At 38.1% G+C, this 22,337-nt stretch overlaps 1 protein-coding gene and 1 long non-coding RNA gene across 2 annotated transcripts in view; one reads left to right on the forward strand and one right to left on the reverse strand.

Moving 5' to 3' along the window:
• FBXL17 (F-box and leucine rich repeat protein 17) overlaps window positions 1-18,934 on the forward strand; it is a 146,803-nt gene extending 127,869 nt beyond the window's left edge. The window contains exons 8-9 of the mRNA XM_081213702.1: window positions 4,321-4,463; window positions 16,055-18,934. Of these exons, the coding sequence (XP_081069828.1) occupies window positions 4,321-4,463; window positions 16,055-16,192 (281 nt within the window). The 3' untranslated portion in view covers window positions 16,193-18,934. The remainder of the gene's footprint in view (window positions 1-4,320; window positions 4,464-16,054) is intronic.
• The window catches only part of LOC308597880, a 47,451-nt gene continuing 42,006 nt past the window's right edge, over window positions 16,893-22,337 (reverse strand). The window contains exon 2 of the long non-coding RNA XR_014013246.1: window positions 16,893-17,179. This is a non-coding gene — a long non-coding RNA (uncharacterized lncRNA). The remainder of the gene's footprint in view (window positions 17,180-22,337) is intronic.

Consider the following 22,337-nt stretch of genomic DNA (forward strand, 5'->3'; position numbering starts at 1 on the left):
TTAGCTTGTAAGGAAGACAGTTTATACACTTGTGAGTTATATCACCGTGCAAAATAACAGATGAGCTTTGTTTTAGCGTTTCAAATCAGAAAGCCCACGGTGACTCTCTTTTGTGTGAGTTGAGCATCCCGTCCTATGCCTGGGAGTAAGTCTCATTGTTGCCAGTGTGATTTGCTTCTGGGTAAATTGCATAGGGCTTGTGCTCTAAGGTAGCTAAGCACGTTCATGTCATAGTGAATTGATGCCTCTAAAAGATGGTGTGGGGCATAAAACAAGAATGGCATAGCAGCCCCCTTCCCATGTCTGGACTGCCTCATGAGAGCCATCAGTTAGAAAAGACTCATACAGTTGGCTCCGCCCACATGGCTGCGGCAATCTCACTCCTACTGCAGCTGCATCAGAGAGCACCTTGGGGAAGCAGCTCTCACACAGCTGCAAGTAGGTGTGAAGAGGACCATTATTTGAAGTCAGTGGTCTCCTGCGAAGAGGACAACTCTAGGTGGCCCATTAGCGCAGAGGCTTTGTGCTGGATTAGATTCTCTGGAATGTTCACACAGGCTAGAACATTAATAACCAGGATTTGTTCATATGGGGATTCTAAACAGCACAATCCTTTTATAAAGCCACAAAAGTGAACAAGAGCTCTTTTGCCCAGTATCCTCACAAATCTGTTATTTGTCAGTCAGCCATGTACTAACATAAGGTTACCAGATTTTTTTCAATGAATCCAGGGACACTTTTCAACTTCCTCCTAAATAGATGGATTTTGTCAGGGGACTGATTTGTAAACCTGGGGACTGTCCCCGGGAAACGGGGACGTCTGGTAACCTTACACTAACAGGCTATGCTAACACCTGGAGTTACTTTCTCTCCTAGACAGGAAGAAAGTGACTATTGCCCAATTGTATTTCTCTTTGAATATATTCAAATTTACATGTGTGTATTGATTGGCAATCCAAATTACAAATGGGATCTAAAACAAAATGTAGTTTATCCTCACCTCCTAAACCACCAATGCCCTCCTCCCAAACCCTATGAGCTGTTGGGGGCTCTAGTAAACCAAATCCAACCCACCCCCATCTCCCATTTTCAATAACCAGTATTCTTTTTCTTTTTTAAAATCACATATTTCTTGTGCTAGTTGAAAGAAAAGGGGAGAGAGGAAAGGGCAGTTGAGTAGGAGAGACAAGATACAACTACCCACTTTCTAATATTTTCCTTACCTATCTTATGAGCCTCTCTTGCCTGTCTGCCAGCTGATCACAAACATTTTGATGTTTCCTGGGTTGCGACAGCCAGCTACTCTCTCTTCACCTTCCAATTCCATTACCCCTCTCCTGCTTCACAGAGCTTTCCTTCTTTAGAGTTCAAAAGATTTTTTAATTTATTTTCTACTTCTACCATTGTTGGACTAAATTGTGCTCTTACCTCCCTCTTAAGCAAAGCTGATGCCATTTTGGTTGCATAACTTTGTGAATAGACATAACTATTATGTAATACTGGGACTAAACACCACAGCCATCTCCATAATCTTTGTGTTCATAATCTTTGAACTCTTGGTTGAGCTGAGAAATTTCCAGGCCTCAACTGTTGCAGCACATTGATCAGGCAGATCACAGAGCAGCTTGGAATTTGTCGTACAAGGAATCCCACAAACAAAGCCATTTTCCTTTTGGCATTAACCACTGCATCAAGGATCAATTTATATGAAATTTATATGAAACTGCCTTATACACAGGGTTTTTATTTACTCCTTTAATAGAAATAAAGTCAGTAAGCTTTTTATATTATTCAAAAACTGCTACTGTGGCCTTTTACAGTTTAATATCTGAAGAGTTTTGTCAGCATATTTTAAAGGACTTGAGCAGCGAGACACTTGCTACTTCCCTAGAGATGAATATTCCACTGTCCAGTTGATCCATTATAAAAAGTTCTTAATAATGGGTCTACAGTTTTCTTTGTTCATTTCCGTTCTATTACACCAGCTATTTCCCACTGGTCTTCCCTAAACCATTTTCCAATTTTCCTTGTACTAAAGCCCTGCACTTTCTTGTAAGTGGCTCTCATAGGCCACCTGATAGTTCATTGGCCAACTGATGACTATAGTAAATATAATTTAAGGACAAAGCACCATAAGAAGAAGGCCATTATCAGTAGCTGTTCAGTACTGGTTTCTCGTTGATACATAACTTATATAAATTAGATTTATTTTATAACAAAAAAGCAAGTTCTACTGGTACCATGTTGCCTTTAAATGGAGAGGAGGGATTGTAGGGAATGGAAAGTGAGAAGCTCTTGCTTTGTTGGTCATTGTTGCTCAGGTATCTTATTCTTAACTTGTTCACATTTTATGTAGTGGGACTGGGGGAAAGAACAGCTCCACAGGGTCCAGGCTTCACCTTTATGGTAATTGGAAAGGTGCTCATGGGTATAGTAGTCCTTCAATAGGAAAAAACACAAATACACGGAGACCTGCTGGTATTTACAATGTGTGAGTATTGTAGTACAGGGTTTCCATCATTTGGTGTATATACAGTAATAAAGTGGGATCCAATTAGGGGATTGATGGATTAGCTTAACTGACGGAACACTTCTTGATCAACTAAAAATAAAAGCTTGGCGAGTTGCTAGACAATGTGCCAATGCCTACTGGGTAAGGCTGTGTCAGAGCATTCAACTCACTGCTGACAGCAGCAACACTCACAAAATGCCCCAGTTAGCCCCAAACCACAGCCACTTGTCCATTATCTGACACGTTATGACATCATATAACGACGACATCATATGACATCATATGACACCATATGACGATGACATCGTATGACATCATATGATGATGACATCATATGACACCATATGATGACGACATCATATGACATCATAACGTGTGGCACCAAGTTCAAAAGGAAGAATCGGCAGTGCATTCGAAGTCAAAGTGTTCCATGGAGTATGGAACAGTTCTGAACCTGGCCTTCAATCCGGCTTTCAGCCCCGTCGTAACATGTGAACATTTTCTTAGCAAGCACTTCCATCTTACAAGGGTTGCTAGTTTGGCTATTAGCGCCAATATATCATTTTGTTCTAGCTAGGAAATTTTGCCGATTTTGCTCACCAATGCAAACACACAGTCAGAATCACAGTCATTTTTTTAAAAAAATCTTTTAAAAGTGTAGGTGGTTTTAAGTAGCATATTTGTCAAGAATGTGCTAGAAATATATAATTGTCAAATAATACTAAGAGTGCTACAATTCATGGCACCACATTGCAAAACATGATGCTTAGAATTGGCTTTGCAAGATTAGCTGTTAGCCTGGAGACAGTATGTCCAAAACCAAATATAAATATATATTTTCTATGTGTGTGCTGTAAAAAATTTTTTTTTCTTGCCCTGAGAGAATAACTGAGTTTTATCCTAGCTAATTGTTAAATTGGCTTTTAGACAGTCTTTAGTAATTTTTCTTACTCATCGGAAAATGACAAGAGATTTAATATACAATGTAATTCATTGAACCATGTCTGTAGACACTGTAATGTACATAACCTTTGAACTTCCATTGATAATATTTAAAGAAAACCAAGTACCTAGTTGAAGGGAGTTGGTAGTTAATAGAGCAGTTTTTATTCCATCACAAATAAGAACATCCAAGTTGGGTTGGCCAAAGTAAAGTAAAAGGAAGAGGAGATCGCTTGAGACCAGCTGATAGTCAGAAGCACAAATCCCGCCTTGCTAATAAAGGCAAAGTTGCTACTACAGAGTGCAAAAGAGTGGGCTAATGCTAAGTAAATAATTTGTGTACCTTCTTCATTATATGTTAAAATTTATCTTGATGCTCTCCTTTTAAAAATCACCTGGCAAGTTTTAGCCAATAGGGATTCAGGAAACCTCTTTCGGAATGCACACATGGCTCCTATGCTTTTCTTCACAAAGAATTCTTAAGACATTTTGGAACAAATGATTATTAATATTGTGTTAATATTTCATCCAAACCCAAATATTAATTTATTTTATAAAAATAAATCATATGCCGTTTTCCAATCCTTGAAATTTAGACTGTGTTGTTTTGGGCAATGCAGCTTACCTATGAAAGGGATTCTTGTGTGATTTTAAAAGGCAGCTTGATCATTTTTATAGCAATATGTGCCTTTCAGTGTGTTAGGGGAAAAATGGAACTTGGTATAGACTGTTCTTTATATACATGCATGTATATATGGTTTGACGATATAAACTAGATTTTTTGAAATATATAATATTTAAAATATTTCGCTGCCTAACATTTCACCCCTTTGTTTTGTTTCTCTTGTGTTTTTTATGTTTTGTAGCACTGATAGCCATTGGCCGATACAGTATGACAATAGAGACTGTGGATGTGGGATGGTGCAAAGAAATCACAGATCAGGGAGCCACCCAAATTGCTCAAAGTAGTAAGTCGCTCAGATACTTGGGACTAATGCGATGTGATAAGGTAAGAATTTGGGGTTTTTTTTGCATAAAAGACTATGTTACATAGGCAAGAGTGGCATGTCCATTTACTCCACACAATTGCATTCACATTAGCAGTTATTAACAAAAAAAAAGCAGCAAATGCATATTGGACATATGATAAGCGTCTCTGATACTGAGTCAGTCATGTTAGTACATTTTTTGCTGCTTTCTGAATTTTATAATTTCTGTCTTTAGTGGGTCATGACATTAATATAGCAGTCTGTCTTGTCTTAAAACACAGAATGCAGTAATAGCAAAAAAAAAATACTGCCGTCTGACTTTCAAAAGAAATAATTTTCAGCTCAGTAACCTTGATCACAAATCCTCATTGTAAAAACAGATGAACCAAAGAGCTTTGTGTAGCTCACTCAGAGGAGAAATGTTTCAGCTCAATGGCCTTGATTCTTAAATTTTCCATATATATTTTTTCTTTCCCATTTAGAAACATGCTAAGAAGCTCCTGCTTCCTGTATTCTCTGTTTACAAAAGCAAATTGTGAATATGAAGCTATAAAAAGTCTAGCTTCTGAGCCGAAGAACCACTATTTTGTGAATTGATGGAACATAATACCTTAAACTTGAATGTTTTGTAAAAGCCAAGAGAAGAAAAGTGTGTGAGAGTCTCCTTTGATGAATTGGGCTAAGATTATCTACTTAGACTGTTCAAAGGGTTACTTGACCCTGGGATTTAGATTTGACCCTAAGTCACCTGATCAATGTTACATACATATCTTTTGTGGGTTTAGTTAAAACAGCTTGTACAATCAGGAAAGACTTAATAAAAGCAATATATTTATCCTGTCTTGAGCTGCTAAAGACAATCAATGACCTTGATGTTGCAAACAGTTTTTAGTACAACATCACTTAAACTACGCATACTGTATATTCTTTATTCCTTTAATTGCTGGCTTATGCTTTCCTGGCTTCCTACAAAGGGACTGCATGCTGTGTAGGGAGACAACTGAGCTAGCAGGAATAAAAATCTGCGAGACGGCTGCAGCACAAATGGGGAAAACTGCTTCTGATTAATGGGAAACGTATATTGGGTATCTTGATGAGAATGCTGTAAAGTGTGGCATTAGGGGGACCATTGGGGGTCATTTAACTTGCTTGTTAAACCTCTTATGTGCAGGAGAATGAGGAAAGTAGCCATAAAAAGAACAAATTTTCGGAAGCTCTATCCTGAATTTAAAATGTTTAAAATGCCGTGTTGGCAGCTCTAAGAGCTACATGCCTCTTCCACATCCAGAGAATAGAGAAGTTATCATACAAAACCACTTCCTTCGCTTTTCCAAATTCGTGCGGAACTAATTTCTTCTTCCAAATGCTAGTACCCAGAACGTTAATGAGAAGGGTTTTCAAATGCCACTGTGGCAGAAAAATGTTCTTTCATAAAGTTGGGTGGGGGCCACACATTGGTCCAGTCTGCCCCTCCCCCGGGTGCTTCTTAGCCTTTTCCCAAATGTTATTTAATATTGCTATACCTGATAGCCATTCCCTTCTTATGTGGCATTGCCTGACATGCAAGTAAGGCGCTCAGAAACAAAAAGAAATAGATGGGGCATACAGCAATAGATTTCAGCAATCAATACCAAAATACTCTTCATGACATCATCTCTTCAGAATTTCTTTGAAACGCACTTGAAATAAATTTAGAATTACAAAGGCGTCAAGGGCCTTGCCAAAAAAGATCAGAGAAACTGCAGGCCTGAGTAAAGGCAGGCTCTGTTTGATTCCATCGATTATATAACTGCCTCTAGGCTATAGATGTCACTAGTGGCTATTCTATTGATCCACACCATGAAAATAATCAGATTAATTCATTTCTCATTAAGTTGCCATTTACTGTGGTCTTTTTGATTTCCAAGTACAGTGTGGAAGCAACACATTCACTGCTATAAGGGGGCAGGAACTGGCTTCATAATCTTAGGCCATGAGAAATAACAATTTTATGTCTCCATGAAGTCTTAAGTGTTGTTTTATCAGCTTAAACCAAGTATTCTTAAAATGACTTTCATTGTTTTGCCCAGTTAATGGAGGCTCAGTTTCAAGGAACATGATATAAGACCTAGTTGGAGGTCTTTGCATAAGAGCAGTAGCACCTGATGACTAAGGGCATGACATCTAGTGTCATTGTTCCTCAAGGGTAAGACAGGAACATCAATCACTACTCCTTGAAAGAGCCAGAAGCCACACTGTGCAGCTGCCCAGATGAGGAGGTGCCCCACAACTGGGACAGTGCAGGAATTTGCTCTGTCTGTGCACCTATACAGCCCCAACCTCACCCCTGCCCCATCCCCACACTGCCCCAGTAAGATGCAACAACACTGGTATCCCCCACCATGTCACCTGCTGCTGCCTAGTTGCTAAGTAAGCAGCTAAGGACATTTTGAACCCCTAGAGCAGGCATGCCCAAACTTGAGCCTCCAGATGTTTTGGGACTACAACTCCCATCATCCCTAGCTAACAGGACCAGTGGTCAGGGATTATGGGAATTGTAGTCCCAAAACATCTGGAGGGCCAAGTTTGGCCATTCCTGCCCTAGAGCCTTCATCAATCATCACTGTCTTTCTTCCTTCCTTTTTAAACATTTGTTATGTTGGTTGCATATTGGTTTTCTCTTATTGTCAGCTCGCTTAGAGGATTGTTTTCAGGCAGAAAGGTGAGATATACATATTTTAAATAAGCAATCATTTAACCAAAGTAAAAGTAGACTAACCAGGCAGAGAGCCTTCTCGGTAGCGGTGCCCACCTTGTGTAATGCCCTCACATCAGATGTCAAGGAAATAAACAACTATCTGCTGGTAGCCACCCAGAGTGGCTGGGGAGGCCCAGCCAGATGGGCAGCGTATAAGCAATAAATTGTTCTTGTTCTTAAGCTGCTCTAATGGTTAAGTTTGCATTACAATTCATATTCAACCAAAGCCATTAAGAACACAAGAAAAACCCTGCTGGATCTGACCAAAAACCCACCTAGTTGGGCATGGTGATCAGCCAGATGGCTGTGGGAAGTCCACAAGCAGGACTGAGCGCCATAGCAGTCTCCTCACTTGCAATTCTGAATCCAGAGGTGTACCGCCTCCGACAGTGGAAGTAAAACATGGTTCTGTTGTTTAGTTTATCTTCCATTAATCTTAAAGCCATCCAAGTTAGGGCCATCCTGTATCTTCTGGCACATGATAGCCATTCAGAGTTTCCAAAGCACTGTGGGTTAAAACGCACAGACCAAAGACATTTGGAGAGAAACACTGTACATTTTCCAGTGTACAGTTTTCATCGCAAATTTGCTGGATAGTGCCACACTGGTGAAGAAGTAATCCGTTGTTATATTCCTTCTCGAACCCTGTAAATGCGGCATTTTCAGTCACTGTCTGGCCTCAGTTTCAAGCTGCTTGGGCCATCTTCTTCCTTTCCCACATACATGTCTGCATCATAAACTTACGGGAAAGAATTCAATGCGGCAGCAAGTGGAATATTTATGCATGGAGCATGGTCCCTTTATGCAATGAGGCTCCCCTCCTCACCCTCCACACACTCCTAAACCTGTTATGGGGGTCCCTTCAACTCCCCAGAGCTGTTCTGGGTGGACATGTTGGAGCAGAGGGGATGAAGTCCTTATTCTATCCACATAAGTACTTAGTTGTATCCAGTATTATGCCTACTCACAGTAGACCCATTGAAATTAATTGTCATGACTAACATAGGTCCATTAATTTCAATAGTTCAATACAACCCATAATGTTTTTGCACTGTACCATGACCATTGTAGATCTTTCTTTGAATGACACTAATTGTTCATTAGTTGTAACATTGCCGTATGATGGCACAATGTTTTGGTAATTATATCCCTCAGGTTGTGCAAAGAAGCAACTTTGTCTTTCGTTTTGTTGTTCAGTGTTTAAGCCAGACATCAGAAACGATGAGCTGTTTCTCCCCTGCCTGCAATTCATCATAGCTCTTTATGCCTTCCATTCAGGATTCTGAAATTTTTCAGGTTACTTTCTTAGGAGCTCCTATATGATGCATACTGTTTTCATACTAACATTCTTCTCCACAAAACCACAGGGAGGGAAGTGAATCCCTTTTATTACCCCCCTCCAAATCAATTTTCAAGGCACCTAGTACAAAATGCCTTATCCATTCTTCTGAATTTCAGCAAGTTTCTTACCTAAAGGTACCACTGTACCGTATGCTATTTTCATACAAATTTTTATATGGAACAATAGGGGGTGTTAAGTCGTTACCTTTTTAACTACTGTCGTTACAGGAAAGCACAGCAGGTATCTTTCTGAAAATTTGCAGTATTCACCACACTTTCTTTTTTCTTTTATAAAAGTAATTATTTTATCTTTGCAATGTATTTTATTCTGTTTTTATTATGTCTTATATATTTTACCTTTTATAATGGATTTGGCGAGACAAAATAAATAATAATGAAATGTAACCATAAAAATTTCATCCAGTTATTTCCAAAAGTAAAATTGTTACAGCCATTACAAAATGTTCTTCATAATAGTTAATGGATATGATTTCCATATTGGGGTTTTGGTTTGGACCCAAGTCAAATTAGGCAGCTTCTGAATTGGTCCAAATCAAATTGGGTTCCCAAATCAAGTGCCAGATTAGGATCTGAAGTAAATCTTACGATGCATTGCAAGTGGGGAATGCTTCCCTGTGCTGTAAGCCTGAGAATTATATTTATCTTATCATTAATATAACTTTGCCATATTAATATCAAAGGACAAAGAGCTGTTAAAAAGATAGGTGATGTCAATATCCAGTCGTGTGGCTATTTCTGGTAGATAGTACAAAAGTTTCCTTCACATTATCTCAGTAAGCTGGTAAATATTAAAATAAAACAGTATTTAAAAAAATGGGTTTAAACAAAAAAGAAAGACTTGAAATAACTTGTGGTTTTTGTAGAGAATTACAAAACCTAATCTTTTCTAAGTATGCAGCGTTTATTTCCAGCCACAAATGGCTGTAATGTGTTCAAATCAAATATGAAGCAATTGTGTGCAATATTGTGTAATATGGAGTACTGTGTGTAATATTGGGTATACCAGATCCTCTCACTCAGAGAATCCTATTAGAAAACAATTTACTTCAATGCTTTCATCCACTCCAACCCTATCCAACGTGTTCTTATTTTAAATTTAGATTTGCAACATTAGCTTTTTAAAAGATAGAACAAAATATGCTTTTGAAGGGAAATGGAGAAGCTTTCTATTAAGTCTATAACTGAAAAGTGCTTACTGAATTGCTCAGGAAGAAAAGTTTTAGACAGATTATTTCACATCTCCAGTTTAACCAATTCATCCCCACATTGTTTATAATTTCTAATAAATCCCTTTTCATAAATTATCTATAAACAGGAAACAAGTGAGTATAGATGACTTACATTTCTTTTTGTCTTGCTTCTACTGTAAATTAGAAGTGAAGTGGTAAAAGAACCACTAACCTTTAATAACTACAAACCCTCAAAGTACAGTTATAGACCTACAAAAATACACAGTGCTTCAGAGAGAGAAATTACACAGGGAAAGCTGGTCTATAGACATCAGTTTGGTTTTCTTATGACAGCTACAAACATTGCAATTGCTGTGGGTGACACCAGCATTTCCCTTTTACTTAGTAGCATAATTATTTGGAGCTTTTAACAATATTGTACACGAACAGGAAACTTCATAAGATGGCCTCCATTTTTTCAGAGCCTATCTAGCTGAACTTAACAAAGCATAAAGAGGCTAATATGTTACAAAATCGGGTTTCAAACATCCGTGGGTGGTTTACAGTGTCAGATTGCAGGGGTACAAATAATGATTGTGACATTTACACATTTAAATTGTTTGCAGCAAGACAGGAAGTCTGGTTTACTAATCCAAAATTATCAGTGCATTGGCTAACCTGTATTAAGGTCAGTTTAAGCCCATATCTTTCTTAACCCTTAAAAAGAAATATATGAGTCAGTCTAGGTTGCTGTCAGGGACTGGGCAGAGGAGGAGTGGTGGAGACCGCCTCCCCAGCCTGACCCTTCCAAAGAAGAAGACGGTTCAGGGATTTGAGAGAGATCACCGCTCAGAGGCAGATGAGTGGAAAACCTGGGAAATAATTGGAAAGGAGGAGGAGGAGGAAGAAGAAGCAGCACCAGGCGGGGTGAAAGCTGACAGACACAGTGTCTTTAGAAAGCATTCCAGATCCCTCTCTCCCAGAACCTGACGAGCATTAGAAGTAGGAGAGCAAAGAGCTCAAAGGCAGAGGGCACTTTTCAGCACCTGTATATTGAATAAAAAGTAAGAACTTTTCCTTGTATTATCCATTCCTGGTAACCTGCTGTGGGGGTTAGATCCTCTGCCGCCTGACACCATTGAAGCAATTACTGTTAAGAGAGTTAATATGGACAGACAATGGGCGACTTACAGGGAATTGCTGGACTTTGCAAGGGGCGAACCCAGACTGAAACCTATGGAGAACTTAAGAAGCCAAGTTACGGATTGGTTACAATACCACCTGATAAATTATAGGTTTAAGGTTGACCAAAAAAAGTGGGGGGTTGGGGGTTGGACCAAAGCTCACAATTTGAAAAAGAACTGTTACAAAATAAGGATAAACTTCTGTATAAAATGTATAATTTCTTATTCGAATGGGAAACAAAGGACGAGCTAGTTAAAGCATCTATGACACACTGGGCAATAGATACTGGGCAATAGATATAGGACACAATATAGACCTAAACCTTTGGAAGAAACTTTGGAAAAGTGATTTAAAATTTACTGTGTGTTATTCTCTGAAAGAGAACTGCTTGAAAATGATTCATAGATGGTACTTAATTCCAAACAGAACGGCTAAGATGTATAAAGCAGAATCAGATACGTGTTGGAAATGTAAAGAAGTGGGAGGAACCTTTCTTCATATGTGGTGGACATGTAGAAAGGTGAAAGAATATTGGAAAATGATTAATAATGAGTTGAAAAAAATGTTTAAATTTACCTTCCCCAAAAAAACCAGAGCCCAGACAGAAATTCCCAGGTGCCAGAAAAGAAGAGTGGAAAATATTTATTGAATATATGGAAAATAATTGTACACAGCTGAAAGCACTGGCAGAATTAAGATAAATTCAACAGAGTTAACAATATTTGATTGATGTAAAAGTGTAAAATTGATTTGAATGGTTATAGTAAAATATGCAGGAAAGTATGATTTGTAATATGAACTATGGAAGGAGAAGAAGGGAAGTCATTGGATTTGAAATGTATAAAAATTAGAGAGAGAGAGAGAACCAAGTCCTTGCAAACTGTTATCTTGAGTACTGAACTTCTTCCTCTGAAGATCACTTCAATTAGTCTTCACTCGAATTCACAGTCCTAACAGATAACCTTCAACAATGCCTTCAACACTTCTTGCAATCTCCTACCATGGGCCTAACAGTATGCTGTAAATTGATCCCTTTTATATGCACAGTTACTTGCCAACTTCGCCCAGTAACACAGATAAGAGAGTCACAAGATGTCTGCAGGTGCATTGTGGGGAATGAGTCATCTCGCTGACTCATAGAAAATTAACTCATTAACTGCATTCCTTAATAGTCTAAACCTCTGACAATCATTAGCAGACCATTAATGACCACTAATGACTTGAACATATGGAGAACTGCAGCAGTTCCACTGTTACATGTGCACAAAGTTTAATGAAACAGAAGAAGTGAAATTCAGTCACTTCATGACACAAGAGTGAAAGAGGGAATACAAAGAGTATTTCCAAATGTAGAGATTGCACTGCATATTTTTCTAACATTGATAATTACTAACTGCTCCGCAGAAAACTCTCTTTCTCAATTGAGAAGAATAAAAAACTCTCATGAACAACAGTGTTTCAGGGCAGACTAGATTTGCATAGTATTTGTGTCATTTAAAAATAGTAATACTTTATTTGATGTTTTAGTGTTGCTTTTATTTTGTGTTACATATGGAGGAAGGACACCATAATCCTTTCAGTTCTTAGGGCCTCTAAAGGTCTTAATCCTGCCCTTTCTGTAATTCATTTTGACAAAGTGTTGCATCAGTATTCTGGTGAACACTGGCTTTCACCAGGTGCATTCATTACCAGGCCACTGCTGTTGCTTTCGATCCATAATTTAAATCGAAGCACATTGTTTGCCTTAACATTCAGGAAATCCAGAATGCAGATGTTGTGCTGTGTGTGTGTGTGTTGTTGTTGTTCAACTGGTCCTAAGCCCCTAAGCACTGAGGTAATCATTGAAACTCTCTGGAACATATCGGCCTTAACAGATCAAGTGCATAGCACATCACACAAAATGACTCCACAAACCTTTCATTGTGTTGCAGCTACAGGCAGGAATTATAATTGGGCCACCTGAGAATGTTATTCATTCAACTATTAGGTTTTTAAAAAGTCAAACATTTGTTGTTGTTGTTTTTTTAAAAAATGACTTGAGGAAATAATACCTGTAGAGCAGGAGGATAGCACATAAACCTGCCTAGTCCATTAATTGTAAGCAAGGCAAAGGTGGTGGTTGCATAAAAGTTTTTCACCCCAGAACAAATATGAGGGTTGGACATTGGATACATTTCTCTGTCCACAGTTCACCATGAGCATTGGAATCAAATATCACAGAGAGAACACCTGCAAGAGGAACGCTGTTCGCGTCTGCTTATGGACTGAAGACCTTCCATCATTAGTGCTAGTACCATATATATGGACCATCTCCTAGTTTTTATTGGAATTTAATGAATAAATTGTAGCTTGTCAAAAATATTTTTTGTCAACAGAAAGTTGATCCATGGGGCTTTAATTGGCACTAGTGGTTAGCCATTATTTATTTTAGTACAGTGGTACCTTGGTTTTCAAACGTAATCCGTTCCGGAAGACTGTTCGACTTCCGAAACGTTCGAAAATGGAAACATTTACTTATGGAAAACTCAATATGGAAGCTGCATGGCATGTTCGACTTCCAAAAAGCATTCGAAAACCAAAGCAGTTACTTCCGGGTTTTCAGCGTTCAAAATCCAAAATGTTCGACTTCCAAAACGTTCGAAAACCGAGGTACCGCTGTACTTCTCCGGCTTCCAAATTCCGTATTTGGGGCAGCTTCCCACATTTCAGTTGTTGCTACACGGAAGGCACGGAAGCAAAATCTGTGTATATACTATCATCATTCATGATTATCTACAGATTTCATGCTGTTTTATGTCAGAAAGGTGTTTGTGTAGGAAAAAACTGATTCCTTCACAGGTGTAGATCACATACCCAGTGATAAAGGACTCCTGTATGTGCAGTGGGCATGAACCGCTTCCTCTGTGCTTATGAGGAGATATGTGACATAGTTATTCATGTATATGCACGCCCACTTTCATCTTGCCCTTTTTTGAGGGTGAAAAATCTCACATTTCAATATGCATTTGCAGGTACTCATCACAGTTTGCTAAGTATGTGAATTGTAATTTGTTTACTAACCTGGTTGTATGACCATTATAGATCTTTTATTTGCCACTGTGAATAAACTGCAGAGTTTTTACATAAGATTTTCCAGAATATATATTCACTATGAAAAACAAATAGCTGAATAAATAAATAAATGTTATTTTTAATCAACCTCTGTTTCAGGATTTGAGTGGATCCTTTTAGGCTTTATGCTTCTACTTTGCCAAACCTTTATTAGGCATGACAAATATAGGTCATCATAAAGCATCCATATATAATTTTTAAAAAATATATACAAATAAGCAGCTAGGCTTTATAAAGGATTTTTGCATATTTAAATATGGAGGTTTTTTTTTTAAAAAGGATGGTCCCATTGCACAGGTTTAAGCTATAGGACAATGCTAATATATGTAGTTAGACTTGATAAATCAAATTAAAACTGCTTTGTATTTCTTATTTTCACAATTAAATGCTGTTGGGAAATTCAGCAGAAAGTGAAACCTATTTAATGTTAAACTTGTGTTCTTTTGTAGTTCTTTTCTCTTGCAAGAATTGGTTAGAATGGCCTTCCCATATCCAAGAGCTGTTGTCCAAGATAGCTATATATTGCCCCTTGCTCCTTGGAGATGTTTTCTCCATCAGTGTTTGAGATATGACAGTGTTTTCATCAGAAGCAATACATGGAGGCTTATGACATCATATATATTTCATATAATACCAAGGAAAATCTTTTCTCTTTTTCTTTACTAGCAATTTAGATGTGTGCATTTTTTAGAAATAGTATTTATGGGTTGGGGTATATTCTTGAGTTGTGGGCTTTATAATTACCCTTAATAATGCTAATTAATACTTTGTTTTCACATAACACTTTCCCAACATTATTTCAGTAATCTTTGCAACAACTTTGTAGGGCCTAAATTATCATCCACATATAACAGATGCAGAAGCAGATCAGAATCCGTTCTTGGGACTACTTTCTTCTCAGCTTTTAAAATGTGATTTACTAATGTGTGCAAGCTACTAAGGGGCTTGTACCATCACAGATCTCATTCTGATTTATTAAAAGGCAGTTGCTGCTTATAGACACCTTTGGTGTTGCTGTAATGTAGTTGTTTACAAAAGTGTTTAGAGCTTGCAGGGTCTCTGTGTTCTTGGAAAAGAAGTTAAACCTATTTTCTATCCAAGTTGCTCTTCAGTTGACAAATCTCCCAATGAAGATTGAGTGTTTCTATTATCAAAGCAGAAGAACTGTAGATTAAACCCGTCATTTATCCCTGTCATAAAATGCAATCACTGTTCATTCTCTGCACTACCTAGCACAATTGCTTCAGTTGGGGATTCTTTTTTTGAGGGGGGGGGAGGTTGAAAGTAGGTGGATATTTAAGGTGTTTTGGTTGTGCTTAAACGATTTCTGCCAAGGAGGAATTCAAGGAAAGTGAATACTTATTTGTGGCATGAATGGAAAGTGGCTATTACTGGGCTTGTTGTCTCATATTAGTTGGACATAGTAGGGCACGAAAATAGGAAGTGCAAAGTGAGCAGTTGTTCTGCTGAGACACTCCGTCAGATTTAGGCAGCTGAGTATTTAAATTAAATATTGATGTATCTTTATATGTTCAATAAAGGTTCCAAAGAAAGCTACCTAAAAGTTGTGGTTCTTAGGTTAATCTATTATTTATCTAAAAGGACCATGGAAGCTGTCTGTTTCTGTGATATGAACTACAATCAGCTTTAAAATAATTGACAAATTAATCCCCTCGCAGCACAGCGGTTGTAAAGGTGTTAAGTTTAATTAGGTCTTTCTGATTGCTTTGTATGATCAAGGAACAAAGGTGGGATCTCTGGATAAGGTCTAGCAGGGATGCTCCTGACCTGCGTGGCTTGTATATTTTAATTATTGATGGCCGACATTACAATTGTTACCCAAAAAAGGACCTTAATTCTAAGTTCATTCTCACCAAGTAGTATAAAACGAAAACCATCTCGAGAAGATATTTGTGAAGATCCTCTTAACAAATCACTGTTCTTTTACTCAGATCCAAATTAGCCAGCCACATGACGAATCCATTGTTGACTCCCCCCCCCCATTTGTTTTTTAACATAAGTGACAGATTTTTTCTTTTGTTTGCAGGTGAATGAAGTGACTGTGGAACAACTAGTGCAGCAGCATCCGCACATCACTTTCAGTACTGTACTACAAGACTGCAAGAGAACTTTGGAACGGGCTTACCAGATGGGCTGGACACCCAATATGTCAACTGCCTCTTAATTCATGATGTGATAGTCAAATACTCGGCAGATTTAGGCTGAACATTTGAACACTGTTAAGTTTTTTATGAATATTTTTGCTTTATATTAAATATATGTTAAGCTTTTAATATTGAATATACATATACATACATACATATATGTATGTATCGTTCAATGTAGTGGGAAATGTCTATTCTGTCTTTTCGTGGAAATATTGAAAGAGAAACCTGGTCAGATATATTTAATTTTTTGGAAAGTTTATTTGTCAACCTAAACATCTGCAAGTTGAGTAAAATGTTGCAGAGGGTTTGCAACTTTTTTTGATGCAACATAACTGTAAGTTTACATAAAATAGAAACACTATTTGGATGTGTGTGGTTTTTTCCTACTACAAGTTCAGGATAGAAACAACTCTTTAAAGATGCATTGTAAGATTTTTGTATACATAAATCTGATGTTTAAAGGCCTTTTGGCAAATTTATTGAAGTGGGTTTCTGCTAGTTCTGTGGGTAGTTTCAGCAATGTAATAATACATTACACTTTTTTCTTTCATGTTTTTTTCTTATTCTTGCTGCTCATATTTCCTTTCAGATAGGAAGTGTTGATTCCTTTCCTGGACTCACTTAAATTAGAGACTGATCTTAAATGGATGCTACCCACATTTGTGTGTTTGAGCTGCACAGTTGTGAAAATTCGCAGATAACTGTGATGCAAGAATATAACATTTTGATGACAAATCTTTATTTTGGATGGAATCTTTAATAGATGCTGGACTCATGTGGAATGGATATTTAAGCAGATGATCCTGCTGGTTTCTGTTGGTGCTGCCAAAGTGATGTTTTTGCCCTGCATCTAGTTTTCAGTATCTTGTGAATGCATGTTATTTTGAGACAGGCTTCTGTAGCAGTTGTTCCCGGCTGAATGTGCCCTTCATTTGGTTTCTCCATGCTTGCACCTTCCAGTTTCCCACAATGTTTTCATTTTTAACAATGTTCACTAAGCAAATCTGAAAAACATAAAGATAAATGACCAATTCAGAGGTAAAAATTCACAGTTTTTCCCACTCTGTGAAATAACTGCGGTGAGCCTTGGTTTGTACAATATCTCTTCATCTCTCCTGGGGCATGCCAAAGGCAGTTGGATGTATCTGGTTCCACTTTTAGACAAACCATAGCTCCCCATTGCACCTGAACTCAGAGAACACTGGTTAGTTAAAACTACAGTTAGTTCAGAGGATCCAGAAGTGGTTCCTGATGCTGACATGCTCACTCACTGTAGTTTAAAAGAAGCCACCGTTCCCCATGTTTGGATGTAGTGAAGAACTATGGTTTGTTTAAGAGCAGATGCTAGGGGGAAACACATGAACCCAGAACATAAAATGGCTTGTGTAAAAATCCAGAGTTTCCTGTTACGTTCAAACTTGCCAGGTTGCATATTGGGGCATGTCCCTAGTGACCCATGCACAAGTGGAAGGCATTTTTGCTCCTTTATGGCAGGTGGTTTCTCTCCAATCTCTTTCCCTAGGCTGTATGCCACATCATATATGAAATCCATGTTTTTTCAGGGTGGATGGAAGCTGCAGTGGGAAGGAGTATGAGAGCCCTCAATCTGTGTTTAAAACATTGTGCATGGTTCTTCGATCTATGCCTTTGCAGATATACACCTTAGTGGATTCATAATGTTTCCTCCTTCTGCGCAATCACATGTATAGATCATATTGAGAAAGTCTAGTGTGAACTCTAGAACTACAGTTTTCCAGACCCACAGAAATGGTTGCTGGTTCAGCATAAGTACAGCCATGTGTTTAAACTAATCTTTCTCTGTGCAGTCATGTATCTGGATTCATTTTCAGCTGGAGGAATGTGCCCCTGTAAACTGACCTAATAACAAAGTTATCTTAGACAGGTAGCCTTATAGACACTTACTTGGAAGTAACTTCCATTGAACACAGTGGGACTTCCTTCTGAATAGGCATGTGTAGTATTGCACCTTACTCTTCTGTCATCGCTGGTTAGTAAATACTGAAATAAAACAAATGAATTATGGTTTTTATTGTTAAGCTAATTAAAGACCCAGTCCTGAAAATGCCCAGTTCCAGGGTATAATTTTCTGCTGCCCAACTGTTCTGCCATACCTGAAGTTGCCACAGTGCAAATCGTTTGGAATCCAAAACAGGTTTATATGTGCAGAGAATGTTGTGATGAAATGGTTAGTTTTAAGCCTGTTAAACTATTGTGAAGGGTTAAATTTGAAGATAGTTGACAAGCAGACACTGGAAACACAGGGCAATAAGTAACCTTTAGAATGTAACAATTTGATAAAGGGTGATTCTTCCCCTCCCATGCAACGCTGTGTATTTGTTTTTTAAAGGTTAAAGTGTTTTAATCCAAAATATCAAATGTTCAGGCTTCACCTGAAGAGTTGCCATTATTGTCAAAATGTTTGGCTAATCTAGAAGACTTTAGGCAGCACAGCTCTGAAAACAACATTAGTATGTTTGTATAAATCACAAGTCCAGTCTCGCAGCATCAATTCCTGAGGACAGAAAGGGCTTGCTGTGTCATTTCCGTGACAGTTCTTTGAATGTTTTCTTATTAGATATTTCAAATTGAGACTAAAAGCCTTTGCAAAAGGAACAAAAACCCTGTACAGTGGATTTTGCTTGGCATGTCACAAACGTATGTGAATGCATATAAATGCAGGGCTTTATATCCACTTAAATAGTGGCAGTATTTTCACAAATAAAGACAATGAATGAAAATGATGCCTCAGCATTTTTTCACTTTTAGAAGTGCATCAATCTCTGTAATTAATATATTTCAGTTGTTCTGCATTGCTCTTAACCTTGTAATTAGCTGTAAAAAAAAGAGAGAAACACACAGTGGGAACTATATTTTTGCTACTCATGAAACTTTGCTCTTGTTTCATTCAGGAATTAGGCAAGTATTAGAAATGGGGGGGGGGTGAGAATTTGAAAATTAAAAGAGCCCGGCTCAAATTAGATGGCCCCATGCTAAGTAGAGACCAGTCCCCTTCAAGCTGGGCCAAATTAAATATGGGATTCATCTGCCACCATATCTACTTCCCTGTCCTCTCAGCCAGACCACCATGCCACCTGCAGTTCAGATGAGGGTCCTTTTCTCGATGACAAATGGCACATTCCATGCATCAATTACAACAAAATATAGCGTATCTCATCATCCCCAGCAGAAAATGACACATTTACCACAGACAGCTTTGTAGGAGTTCCCCTCAACAGCAAATCATATATTACCTGTGTGATTGCCTGCTGGGCATCAGTAGCCCGGGGGGGGTTGGCAGAGAAGGAGGAGCTTTGGTCTGCTCAAGTATTGAACACAGAAAAAAACCCATTATGTAATTTTTACAAAGGAAGCAGAAAATTGTGGAATGCAAAGGTGGTCCTGTTGGTCCAGGGCACGCACGCACACACATCAACAAAGCATCACTTGGAAAGGCAAACATCTACTGTTTTCAGTGTCGTTGCATGCAAAGCCACAAAAGAAAATCGGGCAGAATTGGCATTGCTGTTAATATCTCTCAGGCCTCCTGATGAATGCCAGCCTTGCATTAAGCAAGCAAACAAACAAACCCAGCTTTAAAACAAGTCCGTTTAAGAAAGCATCTAAAATGTTTGCATGACAGTGAATTTTAACTTGTTCAGCTCACAAGATCTGCCGAATGTAATGGACTATTGAATTTTCCTGTTTCGGTGCCTATAGAAAATCCCTGACAAATGAGGAAATAACTCTTCTCCATCTCCCTCACTTTACACAACTGACAACACAGACAGATTGTTTTGTTTTCCTTTTGGTTATTGGTAAATTCGGAAAAGGGATTGCTGAGTCTGTTCTTCAAAGTGCAAACATACAAACAAGACATTCCAGACTTATGTGTGCATTTTTGTAGATTGACGTACTGTAAAGATTTGGCAGAGGGGCCTGCTTCAGCACAATGTTGATGGTTTCATTTTTTACATGCAACTATTCTCTCTTCCCTTGCCCTCCCTAAGTGTTTGGAGAAGGTGAGTTGATTGCAGAGGAATTTTTGAAGAGCTTTCTTAGACTTGCAGGTTTGGTATTTGCAAAAGAAAGGCAATGGTATTACACCTCTGTAAAAGCATTGGTTTCTCCCCTCTAGAGTATTTTTCCTTTCTGAAAGAGAAGTTTACATCAATAGATTTCTTTGATCTGTTGCCTACCCCGATCCTTGTAATTCAGTCCTTAATCAGGATTAGATTGAAGGCAAGCAAGCATGTTTTAGTTGCTGATTTTATTTTTCTGATCTTGATTTAATTCATAACTTCAAAATGTGGAGCTGCTTTACACTATCTGATCCAACATTGTCTTTTTCTGACTGATAACACCTGTTTGGGTCATAGGCAGAGGGGTTTTTACATCACCTGCTGCCCATTCTGCATGCATTAGCGTACACTGTACCACTGAGCTGTGTCCCTTCCCAACAAAAAAAAAATCCTTCAAGGATAAGTAATTGGTTGAATGCAATATATATGGCATCCATATTTATAGAGGGGACCCCACTTTCATTTCAGTTGTTTTAATTCTTCCATCCCCTGCATCTTTTTCTGCTTGCTTTATCTTGCATGATGTCACCCTCTTCTTGTCTTCTAGCTACCTTCATCAGCAGTTATATCCACTTCTCATTTTATACACACACAAATCTTATCACTGCAACAGTTTCAACTTCTCAATATCTCTGCATGTCTTCAAATGATTCCAGCTATCTTTCTGGCTGTAGCCGGCCTTATAATAGATGGAGCCCATTTTTAGAGCACCCGGTCTATAGGTGGCCCAGTCATCAGCTTCATAAATCTCCATTGAGTCACCTCACTGATTCAGGAACTGCCACAGAGCACCCTAAAATACTCCTCAATCATTACGGACACTCTTCCTGTGGCAAAATATCTCGCACTTACCTAAACTCTCACTGACGGTTTCCAAAAACCCTTTCAATTTAACACAAAGCACATTTTTAGATATATATATTTAAAGTTTCTACAGTATTATGAGAGCACATCATTTCATGCCACAATCTAGATTCATGCTTTTCAAATGTGAAACTTTTAGCCCACTTCAGCTTTAAGCCTTAATTTAACTGTTACAGCTTTATCCAAATAGTCTGTCAAATGTTATGTAAAACTGATTATTATTTATTTGCACTGAGTGAGATAAGGAGAGGCTTTCCTATCCTTAAAAAAAATTATTCTCAGGAGTAAGTATATGGGAGGGTAGGAAGGTGGGTGGATGAATGAATGCATGTAAGGAGCAACTATGGCTCAGCAGTCTTGTATCTGCTGTTAAGACTCGAGTGATGTAAAGCTTTATTTTTTATGGGCAGCTGAATGATTCTGTGTTAATCTCTCTTGATTTAGCCTTATGTGGGTTCACTGCCAATTCATTTGGCTTTGAGTTCACAATCGATGAAAGCTAATATTGGTGCAATGTTATCTAAAGTATCTAAAGGGGCAATTCAAGAGTTGCTTGACTAATTTAGTCCCGGAATTCACATATGGGCTATATACATACTGTTATCCCCATCTACTCTGCATCCAGTGTGCTCTCAGCAGTGTTTTGGGAAGCAGTATACACACAACATGAGCCACAATTCATATCCTCTTGTTTTGATACATTTCCCATCAAACCAGCTTTGATCCAAATTAAGGGAAAGGACAGCCTTGTTGTGTGTTAAGATGTACAAGATTTAGGTTTATAACAAAATCTGAAACTGAATTGTGGCCTTTAAAAAAAATGGTAGGCAAATAATAATAATAATAATAATAATAATAATAATAATAATAATTATACTCCACCCATCTACCTGGGTTTTCCCGCAGAAACCCATAGAAATGTCATGTAATCGTGTGATTAGAGGAAACAAACCATGTAGCTAACTAAAGTTCTGCAAAATTAAAGTACCTTTCACTCACCTGTAATCATTCCAGCTACTCTGTCATCTTGTCTCTACTGCTGGGAACTGGCACGGGGCTAAAGACCAGGTGTAGGCTGAGAGGGATGGAAGAGACCTTTCCATACAGTCATGGATCAATAAGTCTTCCATATAGTTTTAAATTCTTTTGTTTTTGTTTTTTTACTTAAAAGCAAACAAACCCAGACTAGAACAGAATC

This window comes from Podarcis bocagei, assembly GCF_964188305.1.
Source record: "Podarcis bocagei genome assembly, chromosome: 11".
NCBI classification, from domain to species: domain Eukaryota; kingdom Metazoa; phylum Chordata; class Lepidosauria; order Squamata; family Lacertidae; genus Podarcis; species Podarcis bocagei.